General features: G+C 41.9%; 1 protein-coding gene across 2 annotated transcripts in view; it reads left to right on the top strand.

The window, feature by feature from the left end:
- Positions 1-675: 675 nt before the first annotated feature.
- MYO5A (myosin VA) overlaps positions 676-26,245 on the top strand; it is a 97,682-nt gene continuing 72,112 nt past the window's right edge. For both annotated transcript variants that reach the window (XM_075160089.1, XM_075160088.1), the window contains exons 1-4: positions 676-1,025; positions 14,517-14,627; positions 16,105-16,276; positions 21,960-22,104. In XM_075160089.1, coding sequence (XP_075016190.1) covers positions 1,023-1,025; positions 14,517-14,627; positions 16,105-16,276; positions 21,960-22,104 — 431 coding nt within the window. In that variant the 5' untranslated portion in view covers positions 676-1,022. The remainder of the gene's footprint in view (positions 1,026-14,516; positions 14,628-16,104; positions 16,277-21,959; positions 22,105-26,245) is intronic.

Raw genomic sequence — 26,245 nt, 5'->3', positions numbered from 1 at the left:
GGTCCCATTTATAAGAATTGGTCTTATTTGTTTAATTCTTTGAGTATCATGTTAAAACATTTACCTAATCATATTAGTGGATTATGTGGGATCCCCCACACACTGTCATCAGCAGTCCTTGCAGAATAATAAAGTCTGTACATCGAGCTGCCACTGGTTATTTGCAGTCTGTTTCTACTGCAGTGATTTTATAGCATGTGCCAGATGGCTTAGGTAATGGATTACTATTATATTTTAGATAAATAAATGATCAGGTAAAGCACGGTCGAGCTCCTGCTATGTCAGGAAATGTGCGCAATGACCACCGTTATCTTTTGGTGAGCCACAGAGCTCCAGGTTGGTTGGAAGGGATAGGCGGCCGGTCAGACAGGTGTACCTGGCTCTTAGGGTCTCTGTGGGGCCCTTGGGAGTTTAATCCTCTCCATGTGTTCTCATAACAGAGTAATTTGTCTCTCTCTTTAATGAACCTCATTGTTTAATCTCTGTAGGACTTTCTAAAGAAAGCATTTTTGTTATTGAAATTTGCTCATTGAACCAGTTGAATTGGAGGAAGTCACAGAAACGTCCATTATCACAAGGTTTCACTGTTTCTGGATGGTCTATTTTTAATAGGATTTAAAAAAAGCAAGAAGTGATAGTAAGGTTAATTGTAGATGGTTTCTGCTGTGAGGGAAAAGCAGTGCGCAGCTGGCAAGTCCGCTGTCCGGTGTGCCAGCGGGATGGTGCCTGGGTTTCTGGCAAGTCAGAACAGCCTCTGCAGCGGACCCCGGAGGAGCCGGGCACTCGGGGTGTCCTGCGGGACATTCGTTGAATTCGGATTTCATTATTTGAAAACAGAAAGCATACACAGAACAAATATTTAACTATTTGAAGTCTTGTTTATATTACTAGAGTCTTTGACACCCGCATGTGTATATGAGCATGCGTACAGACCTTTGAAAGGCATCTCGGCGAGGGGGAGGATGATGGACCCGGTTTCACTTTGTGCTGTCAAGCAGCAAGAGCTCCTCTGATAAGAGCCCATGGTTTGTTTTATGCCTCTTGATTAAAGTCAGCTTAGCTTGGTTTGCACGTATGAAGTTAGGGATGAGCGGAGCCTGAGCTCCTTTGCTTGGTTGGGTTTTCTTTTGTATGCTTGAAGGAGCAGAGGTTATCTCTGATCTAATTTTGCGCTCGCTGTGGTGGAGCACTGTTTACTACTGCTGTATCGTGCTTGACTCTGATAGCGAGTATTTGTACAGTTGGGCCAAGAAGCGGTGTTTGGGCAAGGCTATTGTTCCTGCTGCTTCGTTAGCAAACTACTCCAACGAGTGGCAGCAGCAGGGTGCACCTTCTGCTCGTCTTCTCTGCTGCTGAAATAGCAAGGAGGAACTCCCTATTTTCCCTTAACAGTAGCTGGTTCTTGTTGCAGCAAATACGGTGTTAGGGTCAGAACAAACTCGGGGTTCCTGGAAATTTTCATCATGTCTGTGACTTTGACTTTTCCCTCAAACTATATCCTTCTGCTTAAGTTATTTTCATAGACCATAACCCCACTCATGATACACCACGTAAGTAAGTAGAAATGCATTAGGCACAAAATTAAACCTGTTATCATGGGAGACAGAGAAAATTCAAACTGTGTTGAATTCAAAGGCTTTTTGTAGAGTAACTTTTTCCTTGTGTTGGCTTTACTTTTGAGCTGCATCCAGGATGGAGAGTTGTATGATTGGGTTGCTAAGGCCTCATTTACCAATGCTAATAGCAAGGCTTTTAGTGACTTTCCTGGCAGAGAACAGCACTTTCATGCCCGTGCCAGTGCCGCGCTCTGTGCCACCCTTTGCTTAGGACTGCATCATTTCCTCCTTGTTCTCAGGGTTTGCTTAACCCTGGGTTTGCTTAAGCCTGATCCTGCAAAGATTTATCTTTATTCTGTGTGAGTAATCACATTGCTTAATTTTATGCTTTGAAATCAAGCATGTAAATCTGAAGGATTGGGCCTTTTATTCTCTATTTCCCCCTATTGCAGGGAAATAACTTTGCTGTCGTATACCTGGTCAGCATAATTTGTGCAGGAAAACAAACAAAAACATATCCTAGGGATGTCGTCTTGTCAGGTTCTTTGTGTTAAGCTCAGTGTATGCAGTATTGCAGTGAATTAGGACCTGCCTACTTAAAACCCAATTTTAATATTTAATAGCAAGAGTGTATTTTCAGGAGTAGCTTCTGCTTTCAGGACCCCCACCATCTCAGGGAGATAATGGTTCCATTCATCTTCTTTTAGCATAGCCCACTTTCTCAGTTAGCTACAGGCAGCAGCCTGATGTGAAATACTGTGTGAGACGGATAACCTGAACTGCCCAGCACCGCGCAGATGTGAAAAGCCCCAGAGTTATCGAGCTGACAATCTTGATGATTTTGTGGTCCTCCTGTTCCTGGCCGTCCAGGTCATAACCCGCGCCTTTTCTGTCACATTATAGCTGCTTTGCTGCCTGCTCTCAGTTAATTGCAGTATTTAGTAGTTTTATTTCTATGTATCTTAGTGTATATTTATATACAAATAAAATGTAAAGAAGAGATCAGTGCTGGCTAAAAGGTTTGTGGGATTTTATTTGTGTGAGGTGTTTTGTTTGTTTGTTTTTAAAAAGAGGGTAATACTTGGTGCGATTACGTTAGAGGAGTGCCCGTCCTGCTGAATGCCGGGCGTTAAGCAGCTGGAAGGTAAGCACAGGAAGGGTTAGGCACTACTAATGAAGTTTAAAGACTTCGCTCCTACTGAATGTCTGTGTGGCTTGCAGATGTTGACCCAACTTTTAATGTGAGTATCTGCAAATTTTAATGCAAATTCTGAAGAAGGTGAAAATTGATTACTTAAAAAAGCAGAGATCTTCTGTCTTTACACCATCTGTTCTCCTTAGTGGCATGGATTTAATTTCTTTGGCCTGTTAATCGGGGACAATAGCAAGAATTGTCACAGATCTTTCCCTGAGTAATAATGGCATGGAGGTACTGAAGGCTGGGGTAAAGCTTCTTAAAATGTTAAGGGAGAAGAAGGAACAAACCTAACCTCAAATAAGCAAGTATGAATGAGAAGTCACCATGCTGATGAACGGTCTGGGGGAGCAGTGTGATGATTAAACTGGAGGAGAAGCGGTCAGGAATGCAGAATGCAGCTGTGCCTGCAGGGTCGTCTTCGAGTCTGTTACCTCCACGCTGTTTGGTGGAAGTTGTGGTTATGTTCTGAACATCTTGAAAGCTGTTGCATTTCCCTCATTGCTCATCAAGTCTTGATTTTTGCCTTTTAACCCCGCTTCAGGTGTGGCTGGAGGCAAGGCTGCCAGGGTAATTCAAATAGAATAAAAGCTGCCACCGGTAATTAGCAGAAGTGGCATGTGGAGTTTATTTAGCTCTTAGGAGACAGTGGGGATGGTTGAGAGCAGACTCTTCCAGGCTACTTACTTACACTGTGATCTGATGAGAGCCCTCGCTTTAAAATTAAATGTAAAGGCTAAAGCAGCATTGCTTTGAAGAGCTCTCATTCTGTCTTTATAGTAGTTAACATGGGGGAAATACGGTGTGTGTGACTTGTCGTATCAAGTTTCCTAAGATTGCTGTGTGGTTAGATGTAAACTGCACACTTCTAGCTTCTAGCACGTTTCTAGAAGAACAGAGACTTCTCATCCGAGTGACTTTCATACCCATATAGTCTCTTTTTTTGTAAATGGATATGAAAAATCATAAAGTCTTGCTGCAGTTACCGGCGGTGTCTTTGAGTTCTTCCATTTGATTATCACAAGACAAGAGAATTTTGCGATTACTTTGTGACTTACAGGAGGACACTCTTGCTCTTTGTAGAGCCAGAGAAATAAACTAAAAATACTATGAGTCGGTCTAACAATGCAGGAATTCATTGCCCCAACATGTCTTGTCACACGTTACTCTCTGCAGACTCCATGGGTTATTCATAAGTGTCTTTAAAGCAGATGACCTCAGTTGTTTTGCTGAGGAAACCAGAGAGAGAGATTCCCAAGTTGCCTTATGAGTTAGTGTACACCAATACAAGAAGTATGGAAATATTTTCCATGGAGATTGAGCCTGTTTTGCCTGGAAAGGAAACACCAACTGCCTCTGAAAGTGCTGAAAATCTGTGTTACAAGAGATACGGGATGGAAATAGATGGTTTAGACTATATGTATGTTAAAGTAAGTAGAATATGTTTGGTTGTTTTCTTGGTTTTGACATAGGTGAAGGCTGTACAGCCAAGCATAGAACAGCTTATTAGTGTAATAGTTTATTAATAAAGGTTTAAAGTAAGTAAGAGTTTTGCCTTGTGATCTGGAGATATATAAAGAAGACTTTTTCAAACATGCCAGGCAATAATTTCATTGTTTGGGACATTGTCTCTCTTAGAAAAATCTTATGTGAGGAGAAGCATTTGCAGAAGTTGTTAGAATTTGATGTCGAGTGCACTTCCTCCTTCAGACAGTCTTATGCATTGGAAATACAAAGGCAATATCAACTTTTTGCAAACGATCAAATAGATAACACTTGTAGAGAAAAGGAGTGGAATAATTTCTCTAAGGCTAAATATGGTGTACAATTTCCAACTAGCGTGAAAGGTTTTAATTTTACTCCCCTCTCCAACGCAGAGGTATTTTCCATAATTTCTCATGCTAATCAAGGTTAGAATGAAATGGGCTGGACCAGGCGGCACTCGGGTCCCAGGGGTGCAGCCAGCGCGGCCCTGCTGCACCCAGCAGCTCGTGCGCGTGCTTTTGGGGGGGATTCACTAGGACAGGGCTGGAGATCGCAGGGGAAGAAACGCAGCCGCTCTTGCCGGAGAGTTTCTGAAAGCAGTGCTGTGGCCGTTAACCCTAGTTCTGCTTTCACAGCTTCCCCTGACGCTTGTGGGGGCTCTTTGGGAGGTTTAACTCTGCTCGCTGGCTTTGAGTTAGAGCTTGCCGGGTCATTCTGGTTTCCTTGCATGGGGACTTGCTGTTAATTTCCCATGAAAAAATGGTGGGACTAAATATAGCTTCATTAGATGTGCTTCACTGATGTCAGGTTGCTGTTATAATATGGCAGAAAGGTGTCTGAGGTGTGGGCTTGACCATAATGGCAGAATTATGTTCTGAATTAGCTAAGTAAAACTAGTTTTCCTTGAATAACTCAAGCTAAGTCAGTAAAAGCTCTGTTTTAGTGATGTAACTACATCTCAGCCTGGGGCTTCTGTGTCATTCTAACAAAAAATAATCAGTTAATTTTGGATTTTTAGAACCTCAAGCAGGTGTTTTACTTTCGATGTGACTTTGTGGGGGGGGCTAGGATTAAGTAAAAACAAACAAATGTTGTTTGGACTTGAGCTCAAGTACAGCCTTATTTACTATCGAAGTTTACGCCAAATATCTTTCCTTTCATTTTTAACTTTTAAATTAAGCTTTCACAGTTCAGTCAGCAATTGTCCCTACTTCAGCTGTTTTACAGATATCAGAAAATTTAGCCTTCTTTCACCTCTCTGAGCTAGGTGATCAATTATGGCTCCACTACTTTTTTCTCAATAACTTCTTGTTTCAGACTCCAGCGCTGCCGCACGGCGCGGCGCAGTGCATCTGTCCGATCAATACAGCCCTTTATTTTCCCTTCCTGCCTAAGCGAGTGCTAGATACACCAGATAACGCCGTGGCAGTGGTGCAGATGGCTCTGCGCTGAAGCAGAGGCACTGGGACAAGAGACAACGCTCCCTCTTTCTGCGCGTGTGAACCCGGGATGAACAACCAGCTGCAGCCAGCGCCAGGAGCCCCGTCGGTCCCCGAGCAAAGCTTGGGCTGCGCTGCGTCTTGCCAGCAGTGATTCAGTTATCCTGCCTCCTGGGGGTCAGGCTTCTGGAAACTTTGGGGAAAATAGTTGTAAAAAGCTTCTGGGAGATCTTGGATCCATTTAGGAACTGAAATCAACGTTTCGTTGTGGGACGGACATCGGCGTGTAAAAATATGTAAGAAACATGAAGGTCTTGACTGAATTTGTACCAGTGGTCTTTAAATAATTCTTATTTCAGCATTTAGTTAATTATGCTGTGAAGTCTATATTATGGCTTGCATCGTTTTACTGTTAAAACAAAATCCTACAACCACTTGTTTCATTTGACCTCATAGTATTTGTTTTCTTGGCTCTTAAATTCAGGCACCCATGAAGCTAATCAGAACATGTTAAATGGTTTTTTGTGTATTCCTTAAGTATTGGCTTTTTTTTAATTTTTAAATTGGAGTATTTTTGTAATATACCCACAACATTGGGTAAGCACACAAATGTTGTAAGCACACAAACACGAAATTATGCATCCTTTTCCTAATACTCTTTCTTCAATGCGACATGTCTCATTAGCTTCATATTCAGGGGATAGCTGTAGTTGTTTCATTTGCCCTTAAATTTCTTGTGGCCACTCTTCTACAGCTCTTGTAACATGTTTTTCAGGTTGGCTGAATTAGGTGTTTTAAGGCAGACTTATAATTAACTTCTTTTTGAAATCACTAGCATATAATTCAGTGTCGGCCTTCGTTTTGGTGGTACGGATCGAAATGCAATACAGTGTGTGCCTCCCTCTGTGGGTATCACCCCAAATGAGGTTTTACATGCGTCAGAATATTTTCCTGTGGCTCAGCCTGGGATAGGCGTCACACTTCTGCTCAACGTTTTCGCTGATCTTATTGTGGTTATTCAGCTGTTTTGTGTCCCAAGGAGTGACCAAAACACTGGTGGTTTTGATCTAGCTGTAACTGCCATCTTTTCTGAAGATCTTTCAGAGCCACGTTCATTCCTGTGACGGGTCTAGAAATCAAAACTCTTTCAAACACAAAATTTTCTTAAACATTGATTTTTCTTTGAATATATTTTTTTAAGCCTGATTTGCTTTAAATGGACAGTTCTTGAGAAGCGTGCTGAATTAAATGAGAGTAGCGTACTGCAGCGAGTGAGATAGAAGTACTGCTGTTTCACCGGCTCGCTGTTGCGGGTTATTACGCTGTAGGTTGCGGTGACGGGTGGTGTACGAGGAGTCCCGCGGGCAGACGGGGCAGGCGCGCCGGCGCAGCGGTGCAGGGGCATCGCGCTCGTCACCCTGCGCGGGCTCCGGGCAGCGGCGGGGACGCAGGGGAGGGCGTAGCTGCACTTTCCTTTTAACACGCTGGCCAGGCTGTCTGTCCAGTCTTTGTGTGGCACTTTGTGAAACACGGTTTATTTTTCTGTAATTGATAATACAGCCTTAATTAAGCCCCGTTAGAAGCATCGTGCGGGCAAATTCATGCCGTGCCCAGGCGGTGTTGCATGTGGCATCCCATCGCTGTCCAGCGGTTTTCACGGTGGCTGCTGCTGGCACCACCGGCTGAGTGCGTCCCGCAGCGCGAGGCTGTGCTGTGGCCGCTGGGGCGGGCGGAGGAGAGCCTCGGTGAAGGGGGTCTGTCAAACACAACAGGAGCTGGCAAACGCCGTTCCCGTGTGCAGCAGCTTAGGGGGGTGAATGGGCAACATTTCCATAGCTGAAGTACCGTCTGGGTTAGTGACGACTGAGTATAAACCAGACCTGTCTCCCTCCGTACGGCATTTTGAAGAGAAGGTCAAGTACAATCAACACGAAATGTAGAAAGCTATGTTTTTAAAGATGAAGAAAATTCACAACTTTTAAACATTTCATGTGTTTTAACTCCTTAAAGGACTTTCTTATAAAAATCATATCAACTACAACCTGGGAATATACCATTCTTTGATTTAAAGTTTAAAGTAGTAGTTTAAAGTAAAACACTGAGTTTTCTGGCCTTGATGTCTGGCCCAGTGTGTAGATTTGCAGGGTGACCATTTTCTCTGAATTTCAGTGGAAAGCTTGCTAATAATTGTAATATTTAAAGCAATAAAAAAATTTACGTCTGTTTGCTGATCAAATTTGCCTGTAGTAGCATGTATATATATCCTGTGTTTGGGATTTAGCTTTTTTTGCATCACTTTGAAGTAAGGTGAAGTTTCAGGTAAATGTGAGTCACCGGACATTTTCCCAGTGGCTGACGATGTAAATCTTGCTGCAGCGATTCTTTGTGGGACGCCGATAGTTTTTGATTGCACCTTGTACAATCAAGGCATGTTTGGCAAACAACGTACAAGTTGGTTTTGGTGTTACAAGTCATCAGGCCCTAAATACGCAGAATGCCTTATAAAAATGCTTAAAAGAAAAAAAAATACCTCAAACTTTTATGTCCTTAGGAGTCAAATGTAATGGATATTTATACAGGAGATGAAATACTCAAGTACAACAGATTCTTTTTCATCGAGCAGCGATTCAGGTGGTTTCCTTGTGCGCGGTGAAGGATGCAGTGCCTCACCTGCCCGACCTTCAGTGCTGCGGCACGTCGACCCAAATCAGTGGTATGCAAGCTCGCGGTGGTGGTGTCGTTGGGTGTAACTGGGAGCCTGGGTCACCACTGTCTCCCGGCCGCCGTTTGGGAGCTCCGCATGTGGCCGCGCAGGGAATTCCCACAAGTCAGAGATTTATGGGATAATATGGGACTTTTGATCTTCCTATTAGGTAAACTAACTATGTGAGATTATTTTTCAGATAAAACATTAATACAAATCATCACATGTATTTTCCCCACTATATATCATGAAATAAATGTCTTTTTAAATTAATACTTTCTAAATATCGGGCCTTAAACTCTACAAGAGGTATATAAATGGCTGTTGCTGAGCAACAGGACAGAAAATACGCTCCGTGCCCAAAGACTGCTACTGCCTTAAGAATATCCATAATTTCTGTTTTGATTCTTTTGCAAAGTTAATGATGCCATTTCCCTCACGTCGTAGGAAGAGTTCAGATGAGTCGGTCAGAGGTTTTGCAGCAGCCTGCTTGTCATGGAAATGCTCTACTTTCCAATCCCTCCCGGTTAGTTGGCATTTTTATGAAAGGAGAGTAAAGTCTTGTTTTTCTTTTCGAACTGCAGCCAGCAGCATCGCTTTGTTAATAGAAATGCGGTGCTTCCCTGGGACTGCCTGCGTATCGCAGGACAGATGGCAGAAATTTTGGTGGTTTCAGCAGTGGAAGAACCGGGACCTCTTCCCGCCTCGTGTGTGAGTGGTCAGGACCTCTTTCTAGGGGATCCACGTTGGTCAAGTTAAGACTTGTGTTCGACCTGTTACTCACCCAGCCATGCATCTGCTTATATTGTTAATATAAAAGGTAAACTTTTCTGTTTCAAGTGTTTCTAGGCTCAGTTACTATCATCCACGGTAGCGGCACCATAAACCAAGTATAAGTGAAAATACAAAGCCAAAAGGAAATTATTCTAATAGCATCAAATTATGTTTTCAGAGCAACCCCCTGCAAGGAAATCACACAGCTCAGGAAATCCTTTTCTAATAAGTTAGCGTTTTGCATCAATAAGTTTAACACTTTGCAGTGTGAACTTTTACAACTTTGTGCTCTGTTTTTGTAGTTACGCCTCGCTAACGTTGACACGTTTCTTCTTCCAGCCTAATAATGCAGCCTGCTCTCTCCAGGTGGCCGTGTTCAGCGAGCCGCAGGTTCACGTCGAATGCTTTTGGTCAGATTTAGCTTTGACTTTCACCATGCGTTCCATCGGCTCCTTCAGCTAGTGCTGCCAGGATTGACGGTATCTCGCTGATCCAGACATTAACGAGCTGCTTTATTTCTACCTAAAAATGAGGTTATCCTTGAAAGAGAGAGGGGCAGTGTCTCTCATAAGTTTTCATGGTTAACACCTGAAAGTCTGTGGGTTTTGAGGCTGGCTGTAAGTAAATAAATAGATGATCTCTGCTGAAGGGAAAATCAGACAAGTTCATTTGTATGGGTAGATCTTGCTGAGAAACTAGGGACAGCTTTTTATGAGTTGAAATTTCCTTTTTTTTTTTTCCTTTTCTTTTTAGGATGTAGATCATTTCATGAACTCTTTCAGCTCTTACCAAAAGAGCTGTTAAGATGGGAAGATAGCTGTATCTCCTTCTGCAGTATCTGTGATTGTGCAATGGAAGTGGAAAATTATTTGACTGCTGAAGCGACTGCTCAGCCACTTGCATTGCTAATTCCGTTCTGTCAGCAATGTCAATTAGTACTTCAGGAGGTTAATATCTCAGAAGAGAGGCTTTGTGAGTCATATGGTCTCATTTGATAATTATTATAGTCTGCTGATTTCTTCATGTGATCTAAGATGAAATCATGAGGTATGAGAGAATACTGCAATTTCCTATTATATTTTCTTATTATATAAAATTGTGATAATACAGGTAGCTTTCTGACCTGCCAGTGAAAAATGAAAACTTGTCCCTGTATTTTTTTTCTGCTGTGAACTCTTTTAGAGTCACTACATAGCGATCACTAAGTCATTGCCTTTCAGCAGCCCCGCTTGTCCTTCCTCGAACAAAGTATGGTGATTCCACACTTCCATGTGATCTAGGAGGTGGTGGGGTTTCCACATCAGTCTGCTGAGGCTGGAAGAGAGTCTAGGCAAGAAACTGAGTTTCAAAATAGACCCGTCAATATGCATTTAATTGTTTGTTTTCCTTCTGAATTCAAGGGTCTCTCATCTGTGTGCCTTACATTTTCATTCTGATTGTCTTTTTAAACTAGTTTAGAGTAAGCGATGGTCCTGTGAATGCTCGGCTGGAGATAGCTGGCTGCTGTCTCCAGCCCGGAGTGCCAGCACGATGGCGTGGCTTTGGCGTAGGCTGGGAGGATGGGCTGCATGTCCTCCTCGTGCCTCTGCCAGCCCTGCGTCTCCGATGAGGAGAGGAGGAAGTCATCAGTGGTGAGCCAGAAACATACCCGCAGAGAAGGTACAGGATCGTTACCTGGATAGCAAAGCTAAGTTTATTAGAGCCAACCCTATACTGAAATGTAAGTGCAAGTGACGCTATCAGTAAATTTGGGTTATCATGAAGGGTAACAATATTTACTTAAAATTTCATTCACTGCCTTTCCTTAAGTAAATCATACTGTTACCTCCCCTATCAGCAGTTTTATTCTGGTGGTTCAAAATTTACACTGAACTATTGCAAAGAGGTATGTATTCATCCATCATAATCAGGCACAATTTCAGTAAAGTTCATTTGTTTCTTGCCATAATTTTTATGTCATTTCAGTGCATTTTTCGGCTAGAATTTCCTTCTCTTTTTAGAAGGCTGATTTGTAAATCAGTGAATCCTCTAGAAGTTTATCGTATTTTAGTCTTACTTTAATGTAGTCATAAACTTGATTTTATGTACTAGTAAATAAAGAGGGATGAATGGTAGGCACGCTAGCGTGGGTGTTTCCCACGAGAGAGGCCCTTGGTCCTGTTTCTACCAGTGGTGGTGCTTTGTTTTCTGCTATAGGGTTGGATCCCACTAAAGGCTAGGCAGCAATGGGATTTTAACATCAACTGATTATATAAAAGATAGAATGAAAATCTGATTTTGCAAATCATTCTGCTAAATTAATGAGGTGAGAATGTTGTGAAATGATTCAATGCTTATAATTAGAACATCTCTCTCTTTCCTCCCACCTGTTCTTTCTACCAGGTGTTTTCTTTGGCAGGGATTTAAGGCCAGGCAATGATGCTAGAGATGAAAAGCCACAGCTTAGTGCGCATAGGATGACTTTAATATCTGTAGGGTTACGTCACGTGGAAGGTTGAGCTATCTGTAGTAACCAGTTTCTATGGTGATGTTTCCTGCTTTCTCTTTCCCTTCTCTAGGCAGTAGAAAATGGACAGTTTCAGCTGAATAAATTAAAGGTGCCTATTTCATGCTGGCATAGATCATGTAGTTAGAAACTGCTACGCAGCATTTGCTGCCTGAAGTTAACAGTATTTGTGTCTTACAAGGCTGCTGCCTTTTTTACATCGGGAAACTTTTCTTTGTGTAGCCTGGAGGAGACCAGCCTGCTAACCTGTTTTGCCAGACAGTATTTAAATGCTTTCCTCTTCCGTGTTGCACTTACTTTGCTTTCTGTTAATTCCCGTGACGAGAGGGAAGCGGCACCCCATCAGAAGCACGAGGATGGGGAGCCGCTGCGGTGGCGGGGGGCGGGGAGGCCTGGGCGGGGGCTGCGCCGGCCCTCAGCCGCGGCGGACGCCGGAGCATCTGTGTCTTAAACTAAAAAACTTCCCCAGAGTTTGACTTCGAGTTTGGTTTTTGGTTTTTTTTTCTGAGAAAAGAGACTTTTGTGAACAGGTGCATTGGGGTACGCGTGGATATATGCGTGTTTATGAAGCTTTACAGGGAATCCTTTGTTTAAAAGCCAAGCGGAAAGGAAAGAAGACGTGGCTCCTGAGCGCACTACTTGGCTCTAATGCTGCACCTCTGTTGTCACGTCCTGGTTAATTATTTGGAATTATTCTGGAGTTTCTGTAGGTTTGTACTTGCGTTGGCGCATACACTTGTTAGCACACGCCTTCATTTTAACTCAAACGAGGTTTCTTAGCCTGCGAGTTGTGGATACAGCAGGGCTGAAAACAAACAAATAATCCAAGCGCCCAAACCGTGGCTTCTGCTGCTAATTCCCAGGCTGCTCCACCGCCTTGTGTTGGCCTCCGCTGCTGTTACATGCGGTGCTCTGTGAATGGCCAGAGCACATACTGAAGAATTGTTTTGGGGATCTTTCATTTTTCAAATAATTCACCAATATTCATATCTTTTGGGGGGTGGGGAAGAGGGTGTGTAAGTAATAAAGTAATACTGCACTTTTGTACTGAAAACGAGCGAATATATGTGAAAGTAGTAAAGCTCAAAGAAAAAAAAAAACAACCACCACATATTTACTACAAAGAGCAAAGTTTCTTGTCTTTGTATAAAGTAGATTCCTCGGGCCGGCATGAACACCCGGTGAAGATGAAGCAAGACCAGGTGTGGGAGCATAACATATTCTGTAGTGGGAACAATGAAAGTGAATTTTTAATTCTTTATTTCATCATTTTTCTCCTTTCACTCGGTGGAGAGAATTGGTTTACGTGTACGGCGTAAGCTTTTCCGGAGTTGGGGAGCTTTCTAGATGAAGGCAGCGGCAGTGCTTCAAAGGCTGCGACGTACTAAGGGTGAAGGCCGTTGACTGAGGCTGTTGTAAATCACCCACGCGCGCTGTTCTTGAGAAGCATCCTGGGAAGCAAATTGCTTTGTGAAGCTCGGAATAATTCCAGGCCCTGAGCCTCCCCGGCCTCCAGCTCCAGCAGGTGCCCGTCCCTCTCCTGCGCCAGGGGCTGCGGCTCGCCGGGGCTCGCTCCCCGACCCGCGGCCTTTGCTGAACACATCTTATCGTTTCCCGTCAGGCAACAAGAAGGCGATACAAAGTTTGATCTTTCAAAAAACCCCTAGTAGAAACAAGAAGTTTGTCATTTTAAGTAGTGAGAAAACTGGGCTAATAAGAGGGGAAAAGCTTCAGCATTCTTTGAGGCAGAAGATCTGTACAAAAATGAGTTGTGTAAGATTAGGTGATGAAGCTGTATGACCAAATGCGGTTTCCTCTGCCATCAAATGCCGTGCTTTGACAAATACATTACAGTTATTTTGAAATAATTTAGTGGATTGGCATGTTTTGCAACATGGCTGCACCTCTAAAGCCAAGAAGCTGTTTTGTTTGCAAAGGTGGTGGGTGTGGGATGATCTCAGTGCTCTCTAGGCATTGCAAGAGCATCAGTCCAGGAGCTTTAATATATGAAAAATGTCCTAGCCTTTTCCTTGTGTTACTCAAGAGCTGTTATCATACGTACATATTTGCGTGTACCTGCAACTGTATAAGTAACTAGATGGTTTCCATACACCTTTAATTGATTCTTGAATACGAGATAACCATTATATTTTCACTCATTTAAAAATATGAATATTCTTTATGTTTTTGAAAACAAGTCATACATTTGTTCTGTGTTACTTTTATGAATAAAGTTTGGGTGAAAATGATCATTAACTGGATTGCTAGTTTGTTTTTTTTTTCCTATTATTTGGAGGCCTTTTCAACCAAATCTTTTCAGATTTTTTCTTTTGGCATTCTGGAGATAATCCAGAATTTTAAACTTGCCGTGTTTGCAACTGCAAATGAAAGAGCTTGAGATCAGGTAGCTTTGCCTGAATTAACACAGACATGCCGAAGTGTTCTCTTAGGGGGAAGAAAAAGCTATATAATATTATGTTGCAAATCCATTTAGAATCTGCTCAGAAGAGTTTCTCCAAGTAATTTTTCTGATAGCCAAGTTTTTGATCTCTCTGAAAACACAATTTTTTTTCTTTGTAGATTTTCAGCATTGAATGTGTACCTTGGAACATTATTTTGCATGGAAAATGCCCTTTTCTTTCCATGTAGGCAATAAAATTAAGCTTGTGTAGCCTTTTATCAATAGACAGAACAACTGATTCATGTACTAATTAATTTGTCTCTTGCTTAAAGGTTTGGCTGTTAAACATGTATTTTAAAAAAGACAAAAAAAAGGTTTTGGTGTCACGTATATTGATGATTTAACTATATTGCAACAAAAAGTCACTGATCTTTTGCTGTTGTTTTTGTGTTGCAGTATGCCAGGGTTTGGATCCCTGATCCAGAGGAGGTCTGGAAGTCAGCAGAACTTCTCAAAGATTATAAACCTGGAGATAAAGTCCTCCAACTTCGACTTGAAGAGGGCAAGGTAGGTCTACGTATTGTTCATAAGCTGATTGTTCTTGCTCTTGACCGGAGACTGATGTATCTAACACAGGAAGCTGTATTGTCAGAATATATCCGTATTTATGTATATGCAATTATTCTTGTCCACCGACTTCGAGTAGTGGTTTTTTGTGTGACGAATTATACTGTTTATTTACAAAAATCTATTTTGCTTGATTTTTAAAAATAAAATAAAATGTGTTGCTTTTATCCAACTGCCTGTTACGTTCAGTTGCATCATCTTTTTCTACTTAGGCCATTAAAGCTATAGCCCTCGTTCGATATTCCAGTGAGAACAGTGTTGCTAGGAGAACAGTGTTGCAGAGAAAGAATTGTGTCTTTTAAGTCTAGCATAACCATCAGAAGATTAATAAAGAGAAAAAGGGGCAAGGATTAAGAGCATTACAAAAATGATGCTGTATAAGGTGTAGAGAAATGATGACGCATCTGTGAAAAGCTCACATCCTTCTAGTGAAGGCCTGTTCATTTTTTTCATGCGATTTAAATGGTTATTTAATTTTAATATATAATGATGGTGATCCCTCAGGTCTTCTTGTGGAAAATAAAGATGTATTGCAGTTGGTCAAATATTTATTTTTAATTTCTTTTCTTCTTACCGGTGGCCAGCTTAGATCCTACTTTCATGTAGAGCCCTACATAGCCATAAGTAAAAAGAACAGATTATATATATAGAATAGCTTCTAAATAAAATATTTTACTTGAATGCGTTTCAGTCTTTGACTCGCTCACATTTGATGTATGGCAAGCTGAGTACAACCTTGTTAACGTGACAAGATTAATCCCTCCCCCCTCCCCCCCATACTCCAGGCTGTGTGGTGATGCTGCACCCTCGAGTATTGCAGAATGGGGGTGTTTGCCAATTAAGTCACATTGTGTGGGGACAAGAAAACAGCAGGTAAATAAAGTAATTTTAGATCTAGAGACAGGTGCAGTTAAAACATCTACATTAGAGATTAATTTATATTTGCAAAAATTGTAAGTAGCATTTTTTCAGTCTGTGTGTTCTTTGTGGCATTCTGCCAATGTTCTTGTGTCGTATTACTGCATGTGAAGCTGGCTATAAACTGATGGGAGTCTGCTGCCTCTGTCTGTTCTGCTCAAGAGGAAAATAATATGAAAAACTAGTTAGATTTATGATATAGCATATTTCATTTTATTTAATAAGAAGATTTGACAGCAAAAGAAAGGGGTTTGCTTAAGTAATAGTTTAAAAAGATGAAGTCTCTTTATGGTTGCTTGTTGCATATAGAAAACCCTTTTGGGAAATTTTAAGTGACGTTTTTGGAGAAAGAACTGCTCCCTCAAATCACTAGATAATTTAAATCTCGCATTGTGTTTTTGTAACTTGGGCGTGTTTTGCTGGGAAGAATGGTTGGAGGGACTGAATGAGGAAACCTAAGCACCAGCTCTTTCAGCATGCGTTTCCATTTGATTTTCAGGACCTAGAATATTGCCTAGATCCGAAGACCAAGGAGCTCCCGCCCTTGCGAAACCCTGACATACTTGTTGGTGAAAATGACCTCACAGCGCTCAGTTATCTCCATGAACCTGCTGTTTTACACAACCTCAAAGTTCGATTTATAGACTCTAAACTAATCTATACCTATTGTGGCAAGTACTGTCTTTTCATACCATAATCTTTACAGAGAATGCTGTAGACAGGAAAAGGAAAGTTGATGATTGATATGCATGCTTTTAACTTAAAATCATTTAATGATAGGACACGTTGGGCTGTTCTCGTGAAAGCCCCTGTGTTTGTGGTCATTAAGTGTATCACATAGACTTGAAAGTGTTAAGATTCAGAGAAAATGGACTTTGCTTTGTATGTCTCTAGCTTCCCGAAGGACTCTGTTTATAAAATGTGTATTCAGCAATTTTAGCTTGCCAGTGGGATTCCTGGCTGGTTGGTGTTCCCCTTAGGCTTGCTTAGGTAGGCACGGGCTGGAGGAGAGCTCCACACGGTGCAGGTGCGGGAGGCTGCCCGTGCTCTTCAGTGGATTTATTGCCTCCCTCTGCATTGAGCTCCTCTATCTCTGTACGGAAGATACCAGTTTATTTTCTTTTTCATGTTTTCCAATCAGTGCCACTACAGGACTGAATTTCTAACAGTGTGTGAGCCAGTGCTTCTCTGTTCACAATTATGAGCAATCTTGGTTTTAAAAATACCACTGAACTCACAGTAGAGGTTGCCCAAAGTTGTAATTGCCTGTGATATTTTCAGATGGTCAGAATGGGGGAAGTTACTTTAATGATCACTTCATCATAGGTTCAAAATTGCAGCCGAGTGGTCTATTTTAAAGAAACATCATGAGATAGCTTAGGCTTAAAATTTAGATTTCATGTTTCTGGGCTTTTTTTTGTATGTGCATGTGTTTCTTTTAAATCTCAGTGTTTAGTCAAAATACATTGCTAGCTTTTAATGTAACTTGTTAATTTTTCAAATATTCAAATACGTACTTTGGACATTGTGTTAGTGCACAAGAAACAGTTTAAGTCATTGGTGGATTTTTTACATTTTAAGCTGAGTAAAACAAAACGTAATATGATTATGTGATTGCTAGAAACCCGATATTGAAAATTTCCTTCTCATAATTGTCTGGTTAAGGCAAAGACACATCTTCCAGTAGGTGTAGTCAAGTTATCATTTGCATATTCATTGTAGCTCAGTTTATGCCAGCAGAAAACATGCCCCATCATTTCTTTTTAAATACGCAATTTAACTTTGTCTCTAATCAGAATTTTGTAGGGCAGTCCCAGTTCTGGGTGTCGCATGCCAGAGTATATTGAGCCTTCTTGATGTCATCATATATTAGACCTGATGTTTATAATTCCATTGTACTTCGCCCTACTTCGCAAACCGTAGAGCAGGGAAGTCAGGTTGCGAGGTGGCCCTTGCAGATGCCAGCGAATCGCGACTGCAGGTGTCTGAAGCAGGAATTTGTGGTTTGCAGCTGAAGGCCGTGTCCTGTCCTGGTCTGCATATGAAGCATGCCAAGGGTCAGATTTTCCCTCTTCTGGTCACTGTTACAGCTCCACCCGTGGTGGTGGGTATGGAGAGCTAAGGCAACGTTAAAGATGTTGTGGTGGGCAGACTGCAGGCATTAATGTCCCACCACATTTTGCTCACTCCGGCTATTCCTAATCTGCGGATGCCCAGCAGAGTGCATCTGCTCCCAGTCCTGCTCTCAGCGGTCTCCAGACCACGGGGGAGAGAATCAGACTTTGCCTCCCTCTGCTTGCAGCCAGCCTTCATTCCCGTAGGAGTGGGAGGTGATTCATACCCCACGTCTCATCCCATCATGCAGTCAGAGCATGACTAGAGGCACAGAATAATTTAGGTTGGAAGGGACCTCTGGAAGTCTTCAGTGGAGCTCCCTACTTAAAACAGGTCTGACTAGATCAGGTTGCTCAGGGCTTGGACCAGTCAAAGTATCTGAGTATTTGAGTATCTCCAGTGATGGAGATACCACAGCCTCTCTGGGCGGCCCTTGCTGAGGGTGCGTGTTCTGGTCCCCGCACTGGGAAACCGCCTCAGTTCCCCCAGTTTAGACATTGTGTTTTTGTCCCTAGTCCCCCACAGCAAAGCTCTTGATGGGGGAACGTTTTGTGCAACGGCTGTTGTGCAACTGGCGTCTCATGGCCTGAGCTTGTGAGGGGGTTTCAGTCTGAGTTTCGTCGTCCCATGCCTACTGGTGCCACCGTACCCCCCATAAGACAGCCTGCCCGGTTTGTGTTTCGGCTGCTTGCAAACATGCTCTGTGTTTAGCGTCATTTAAGAGGCTTTCAGAAGGAACGTGCGGTGTGCTAGTTTTGTTTTGCTGTGTTTGGGAAAACATGTTGTTTTCATGTTTTCTCTAGTGCAGCTTCAGTTGTGGGTTTGGCTGGTTTCGTAGTGTCTCACAGGGCGGGAAGGCCTTTAGCTTTTCACGGAATGGGTCTGCCAGCGCGCTGGGATGGCGGAGCTTGGTCGGCTGTTTTGCTTCCAAACAAGTCTCAAGTGGTGATTCTGGGGACTGCGTGTGGGTTTATTAGAAACTCGTGGATCCGGTAGCGTGGGGGTTCCGGGTGGTCAAAGTGCCGGTGAGGGAGGTTTAGTGCTAACGGTGACCTGAGGAATGCAGTATGCTGTGGATGTATTACCTTAGGATACAGGCACGTTATGTTGTAAACTAAGGAGAAGAAAGTTGGCATGTTGGCCTTTAAAAACCCGATCCTTTGGCCACGGACGTTCACCTTTCAAACCGCTCCATCGGTTCCCGTCCCGAGTGCAAGTTCCTTCCCCTCTGCGGGGACTGTTGCCCGAGAGCTCTGCCTGCGGAAGGAGCTGTATTTGCTTCCTTAATCCGATTCACACATTAGCCAGGTTAGTTTAAATACCCCGTGAAGGTGGTTTGAGCTAACCCAGTTGATTTAGCCCGAAGGAGATTAAAAACACTTTAATCCAGCAAGAGAATGATGGCAACATTATTCTCAACCAGCAGAACTAGAACTGGGACGGATGGATGACCACGGCACTAGAAGTTAATTCAGCCATGCTGTCCTTAGCGTAATATGTCAAATGGATATTAAATTCTTTAAAATTTCACCGTGAAGTAATCCAAACTTTTAAACAGCAAACCTCCTGATTTCTTAATTTCAAGTCAGCCTTTCACCAGCAATTCAGAGGTGATTTATAACTTTGCTTTACTGTTGGGAATATGAAATGAAGAATTAATGAAGGAAGTTGAAAAGTTACAAAGGAAAATTTGAACGCTTACATGGAAGAATTGCTATGGCTGTGATGAAAACTCAGTGAATACTCCTGGTTAGTTCAGCTGTATAAAGTAATGCCTGCTATGCAGGACAGCAAACATTAATTTAAATTAATAAATTATTTATATTAATATCCAGTTTGTCCACAGATGGTTGAATATGTTCAAGATAAAAGAATTAGCTAAGAAGAATGGCAAAAAGAGTAGCCAGAGTTTAATTTAGTGTAATTGTAGGAACGAAAACACACATAAATCTGATTTGGGAAGGCCCGTGATATTTCTTAAAACAGCAATATGATTTAGTGGAGATAAAGAGAAGTTGTATATAAATTAATCTGGATTAGAGTCCTGTGAGACAGGCTGATTTAAAAGTTCCATAGAAAGCATATAATTCCTAACTCACTTGTTTTGGATATTCCCAGATGGTAGTTGCTTGTTGATTTTACAGATCGCGACTGAAGTTAAATGATTTAGTGTGCTGGAGACTTGTCATGGGACTGCTTGTTTTGAGTTGAAGGGTTTATTTTTGCCAATGTAGCCAAGAGCGGGAGGGAATTGTCTGAAGCCTCGCACAACTTTTTTTTAATGGCTCTTTGATTAGACTTGCAAGCCTGGGAGGCTCGGCTCGGCGGCGCAGCCTCACTTAACTTTTTACTGTTTTTTCACAGTTGCAAAGGGCAGATGTTTAAAACCGTCACCGAAAATGTTCCTGGAGTCTGCTAGTACTGAGGTCCCTTCCCCTCCCTAACCCCCCTCTTATTTTTTGGCTCATCACTACAGCGCTAGAACTTGGCATAAATTTTTATAGAGACTTTTCACTCGAGCTCCTGAGTCACTTCAGTGAAGTCATGGCTGATGGAAAAACACCGACGCTACTTACCTGGGCGTGTCTAGCCATCAAACTTGCCATATATTCAAGGAAATAGATCCAGGTCCCTCAGATCTCTTTGTGAAAGATACTCTGTTGTTGTTTAATGTTTTTGCTGTCGTTTGTGCTTGTTCTATAAATGCATGACAAGATTTAAAAATTGATGCGCCCAGCAGCAGTGCCAGGCTATAGGTGCTTTCACTTCTCTTCTCCCAGCTTTTCCATGGAAAATTTCTGAGATAGCCATCACAACGCTGTGATCCGCGCGGAGCAGAGGGCTGGGAGCTGCACTGAGGAAGTGTGTGTGTGTGCATGTGAATTTCTGAGTAAATGTAGAAGCGAGTTGAGTGCTATGGAAATGCTTCTGGTGCAGGTTCTTCAGGGATGGCTTGTCCAAGGAGCATGTGCAGCATGCTTCCCGTAGTCACTATGCAGCCATCTGCACCTGCGTTGTCGCTTCTAGGCACCAAAATATACATGTATGAAGAAATTCCATTTTTAAAATGGCCACAGTTAAAATTAGAGTTTCTTTTTTTTTTTCCCCCTTATCACATTGTCAGGATGAGGAGGAATTGCCATGTCAAGAGAGCACAGTTTGCCTGGCACGGCTGGGTCTCATGGGCAGTGATCAGTGTTTTCACCCCTGCACGGAGCAAATAAGGGTTCCCTACCCATTGTAAATGCTGCAGGGGAGAAAGGTATAAGTAATCTTTGTCAAATCATCCCTGTGGGCAGAGCCATCCTCGTTTCTCACAAAAAAGAAAATCGTACCAAAAGCATTTGAGGTCTCACTTTGTGGCTAGGAAGGATGTACGGAGTAAGACTTAAGGTTTCCTGTGCGGGAAAAGGATGGCATGGGTTTAGAAATGCTGTAGTAATGAGTGGTATTAAAAAAGGCAGATATGTGTTTAATTGGGATGGAAAAACTAGAAAATGGAAAGCGTAAGTAGTTATACACACAGATGTATAAGATGAGGGTTTTATGGTGCCTTCTAGAGTTGTAATTACTTAATTTCCTGGCATGACTGTGTACCACTGTGTATCAGCCCTATGAAATATGTCTACACGTATTTATTTTTGATCCCTTTGAGCGGGAGGTTGTCCTGCCTGACTGGTAGAGATGCCCTGGAATCCAAATTACACCATGACTCTAATTTGTTGCTTGTTACAAAAACTGAAGATGTTATTCCTGGGCACAGCATAACGGCTGAAGGGTTAACGCGCTTCACATATCCAAACTGACAGTCAGCGAGGCCGTGTAGTAGTTGTAATTCACAAATCACATTATCGTTTATAATTCACAGTAAAACACAGGGAAGTACAATGCACGTTCTTTGGTTTACTGCTCTGAGCAGGCTGTATTTCAAGTCGACACACTCTGAATCTGGTTGTTTCTGCATGCCAGCTTCAGAGAAGGCAGATAGAGAGAAAAAGTAAAAAGTTGTCCCTGGTGTGTTTCCTGAAGCAGGGTAGAAGTAAACTCTTCTGACACTTTCTGTACACAAATCTGTGGTCAGAATAAATATCTGTTGAAGTCAGTAATATCAGATCCTTATTCTTCCCTAGTTAATATTTTTAGAAAGGTTAGAACAATAGCTGGTGTTAAAGCCATTTTTTGGTTTGTTTTATTTTGATACAACTATTAATAATTCCTTTTGTTTCATTTCCTTTGTAGGTATCGTCTTAGTGGCCATAAATCCTTATGAACAACTGCCTATCTATGGCGAAGATATCATCAATGCGTACAGTGGCCAAAACATGGGGGATATGGATCCACATATCTTTGCGGTGGCTGAAGAAGCGTATAAGCAGATGGCCAGGTTTGTAGACCACAAGTCTTGAATTCATTGTTTTCCTAAAAGGAATAAGACTTAATATTTCTGGCCGATGGCCTTTTCTTTAATTTATAACTCATGAAATATTTTGCAAGATCTGTCTTTTATCCAGTGTTTTAGTACATTTCACAAGAGGATAAGTTGCCTAAGTTAGCAAACAGCATTACGAATGCTGTGGAGATCGTGGCCGCTGACAGGTAACAGGAATAACCACAGATCTTGTCAGTATTTAGGTCTAAAATTAGCCAGTGCTTTATAAGATTATGTTGTTTTAATTTGATTAGCAAAATGTGGAGATACTTTTTAATCATCAGTGGATTTTTAAAGAGAAAAGTGCCAGATTCTTAACTGTTTCATATTTATATGTGAGTCTGACGACAGAAAAGAAATCACTCGGCTTATGAGTGCTATTATAGGCTCCTATTCATGTTGGTAAAGTCCCAGCTACGTAATCTGCCTGTGGCTGTTGTTGACTAGAATTAAGAGGGAGCAGAGGGACGATTGCACAGAGTGCCTGAAAACGGTGTCTCTAAGGACACTGCGACAGCTGCACAGGAAATCCTCGTTTCTTTAAATATTGCATGAAAATGAACTTGTCACCCAAGGAGAATGGTTATTAGAAACTTCTTCCCCTTCGCCCCAAGAGCCTGCCAATTTGAGGAGCTTTTGAAATATTTCCTTTCTAGGATAAAGATCTTTTGGGCTACTGTGTGGTCTTTGGTTAACAAGATGGTCCCTGGTATCCTCACTGGTTAGCTGCAAGCTATTGATACAGTTTTCCTTGTTGGCAATACAGCCCATAATCAAATTAATCAAGTAAAACAGTGGCAGACCTCTGGATTAATTGCCGTGGCCCTCAAGCTGTGCTGCAGGGGGGGGAAGCAAGGGGAGAAAATGATAAAATGTTCATCTTTGAAATTAGCTATCTGTTCATTTAAGAACCCAAATGAGAGCTAGAATGAATAAAATGCTCCGTATGCGGTGAAGTTAGTCAGCTGCGTACGTGAATATGGTGACTCACGATACCCACGTAACAGATAATTTCAAAAGAAAACAGTACGGTACAGTGCAACATTTCATGACTTAGGGTAATTTCGAAATAGCCAATGTTTCAAAAATACCGTGCATCTGCACTGTTGAATGGCAGAGCTATTTGCCTTACTTCCTTTCTGCTAAGAAAATAGACATATAATCTGGTATGGGAATATAAAGGCAAAACCATGTGTTACGACAGTCACATCTGCATTGTGGCTCTTCCAGTCTAGGTCACTGTTGCTTTACAGATCTAGATCACTGTTTTAAACAGACTTGCTACTCAAGTCCCTCTAAAAGCTCTACAAAATAAGGATTTATCAGCCTTATTTTACGCCTGAGGCACGGTACAGTGACCTGCAATTATATGTCAGTGATGGATGTAATCCAAATTCCCAGAATTTTTGTTCTTAATCTTAACAAGCGGAAGTAAGAGGCTGGAGAGGGATCTCTCTCCCCTGGCTGCCTCTAACCACTGGCTGGAGCGGGCTTGCCTCTCACCTGTGTCGAAATTTCAGATTGCCATATCGTACTCTGTGCTTGTTAGCTGAAGCCTGTGCAGTGGAGATTTCTATCTGCCACCATCTGCATTCTCTGCTGTCAGAGGAAGACTCAGAGGGCTGGGATTTTGGCTAGAGTTTCTGCTGTGGTTTTTGCTTCTTGTGTTAATTGCCTGCTCTTCAGCTCTCGCTGCACCCTCCAGCAATTCTGCTATCCTGAATAACCATAAATAAGATGCGGTAGAAGTTCCTTTTTGAAACAAATGATGAGAAATTATATAAGCATGGAAATGATCTTAAATAATCCTTTTGCATTAATGAATTAGTTCCTTTGTGTGTCTACAACATGCTATAAACAATTTGTTATTCTTTTGTGAATAACTGACAGTACTTTCATAGGTGCAAAGTGAAATCTGAGCACACAATGAAAATGAAAAAAATTCCTCTACGCTGAAGTAACAATTTCATTGTTTATTTCGTTTCCCAGTGTTTATTTCCTTCTCTCTTTATTTATTTTTTTTGGCTTGTTTGTCTTTAAGAACTTTTTCTGTCACTTGGACATACTAGATTTGCTCATTGAATTTCGTTTTCTAATGCTGTTTCCAATTCCTTAATCAGTTGTCCTGCCCTTTAACTTCTGTGATTCTTTCTACAGTCTGAACAAATCACCTTTTACTCCTGAATTGTGAAGTTAAAGAAAAAAATATGCAGATTTACATTTCTGCAGCTGGTTATTTAAAAATGAAAATCAGATTGTCTGTGACTATTTCATTAACAATTTAATAATTGCATTGAATATTCATATGGTAGTTACTCATAGGGCATTAATCTGCATTTATGCATGTAATTGGTGAGATTTATTTTTCTGTTGTTTCTAATCTTTCCCAACTCAATGTTTAAATGATCACTGGAATAATTGGTCATGATGCTCCTATCCATAAGGCTGCAGTGAGTTCTTCTAAATATTTACTCCTTAAGTCTTCTTGTTAATTTATAATTTAATGATTTAGAATTTGTTCTTGCCAGCTTCTTACTCCATCTGCTGTGGCTGAGAAACTCTTTCCACGTGCATGCTTGTAACTAAATGATCTCTGTGGTCTTCTTCAGCCATAGAAAATGCCCCATGACAGCAATCAGGAAAGCTAGTGATTGTACACCAAATATTGGCATTGCGTCTTCAGAAAAAATACAGTGCAAAAATGTTGACTGCTGGAATGACAGGGATGGAGCTCACATCTGGCTGATGCATGAAAAGTGGTTTTCAGCAACTGTTTGGGGTTAATTGCAGTATAAAGCAGCACGTGAAGATACCTTCGCATGTGAAATTTTCTGCATAGAGAGAGCGAAACGGTGTGGTATGCGTGGGCTGTGAAGTGGTGTGCCCATTTGGCTATCCATTATTTCTTCTTTCAACAGCAGTTTCTAGTGGAGGGTTAGTGAAAAGGAATATGGGTCGTCCTTACGTGCAGCTGACAATCACATACGTGATTACTGTTTGCTCAGTAGCTTCTTGTCTTTTTCAGCACAGGAAAATGTGCGCAGCTCTTTTAAGACTAATCTCATTTTGGATTATTATTTCTTTTCTTTTTTTTTTCTTCCCCCCACCCCCCTCTGCTCTCCCCTTCTATTCCCCCCCTCTCATCTGTATCTCCTTGCCTTTTTCCTTTTCTCTCTCCATCCCCTACAACTCCTCTGCACGGACGGACAGCTTCATTTCCAACACCTTTCCTCTGCTGTGCCCAAAATAAGCAATGAACTAGTTTCACAACTGCATTTAAATTGTGTTAGACTTAGGGTGACGTACACCTATACTGACCAATAAGTTTGTTGGTTTGGGTTGTATGATCCTCCAGACCGCAGGTGCCAGGGTTCCAGAGCAGATCTCTTCCTCCGTCCGAGCAAGAGGAGATCCATCCGCGAGCGTGTCCCAGCGGGAGGGAGCAGGATCGGTCGGGTGGGGACCTGTCCGAGGGGCTCCCCGCTGCCACAGGGCTTTTCTGCAGGACGGTTTGGGGCTGCTGTGGTTCTGTAGGGGCAGCTGTAACAAGCTGTGCTTTTGGAAAGAGCTGGGACCTGCACTCAGAGGTCTCTCTCTTCCCACAGAGAGGCAATGTATTGTGCTGGATAGCTTGCTTCATTTGAGCAAATGTATTCGGGTTCAGGACAGACGGGCGTTTTAAAAGGAAGTAAATTATTATTGAAGAACTTATTTTGTTTCAGAAATATAAACCACAATGTCAGCATGTGGGTGTTTGCATGTGTTGAACCCTTTGAACTACAATGCATGTTGCTTTTCTAAGTTAGCATTTCCAAACTATTAACAAAAAAGAAGTTTTGTCTTCACAGTTACCCCTCTGTGGTAACTATGAAAATTGAGGCAAAACATCAGTTGGCAAGTATCTGATTTTTTTTTTTAAAGCATTACAACTTCAGTAGGAATCGTAACCATCAGCAGGTGCAGCTCGTTTTCTTTGTAATATTCAGTAGAAGCCTCCATTTTTAACTGGATGCTTTGCAGTAAGAGGAGGTGTTGATGATTATACTCTTGAAACTGTTAAGAATTGCATTAATGTATGAGACTTAAGATTATCAGT

This window comes from Calonectris borealis, chromosome 11 (assembly GCF_964195595.1).
Source record: "Calonectris borealis chromosome 11, bCalBor7.hap1.2, whole genome shotgun sequence".
NCBI classification, from domain to species: Eukaryota; Metazoa; Chordata; class Aves; order Procellariiformes; family Procellariidae; genus Calonectris; species Calonectris borealis.
The sequence above is the reverse complement of the archived record's forward strand: the minus strand, read 5'-3'. Positions and strand labels throughout refer to the sequence as shown.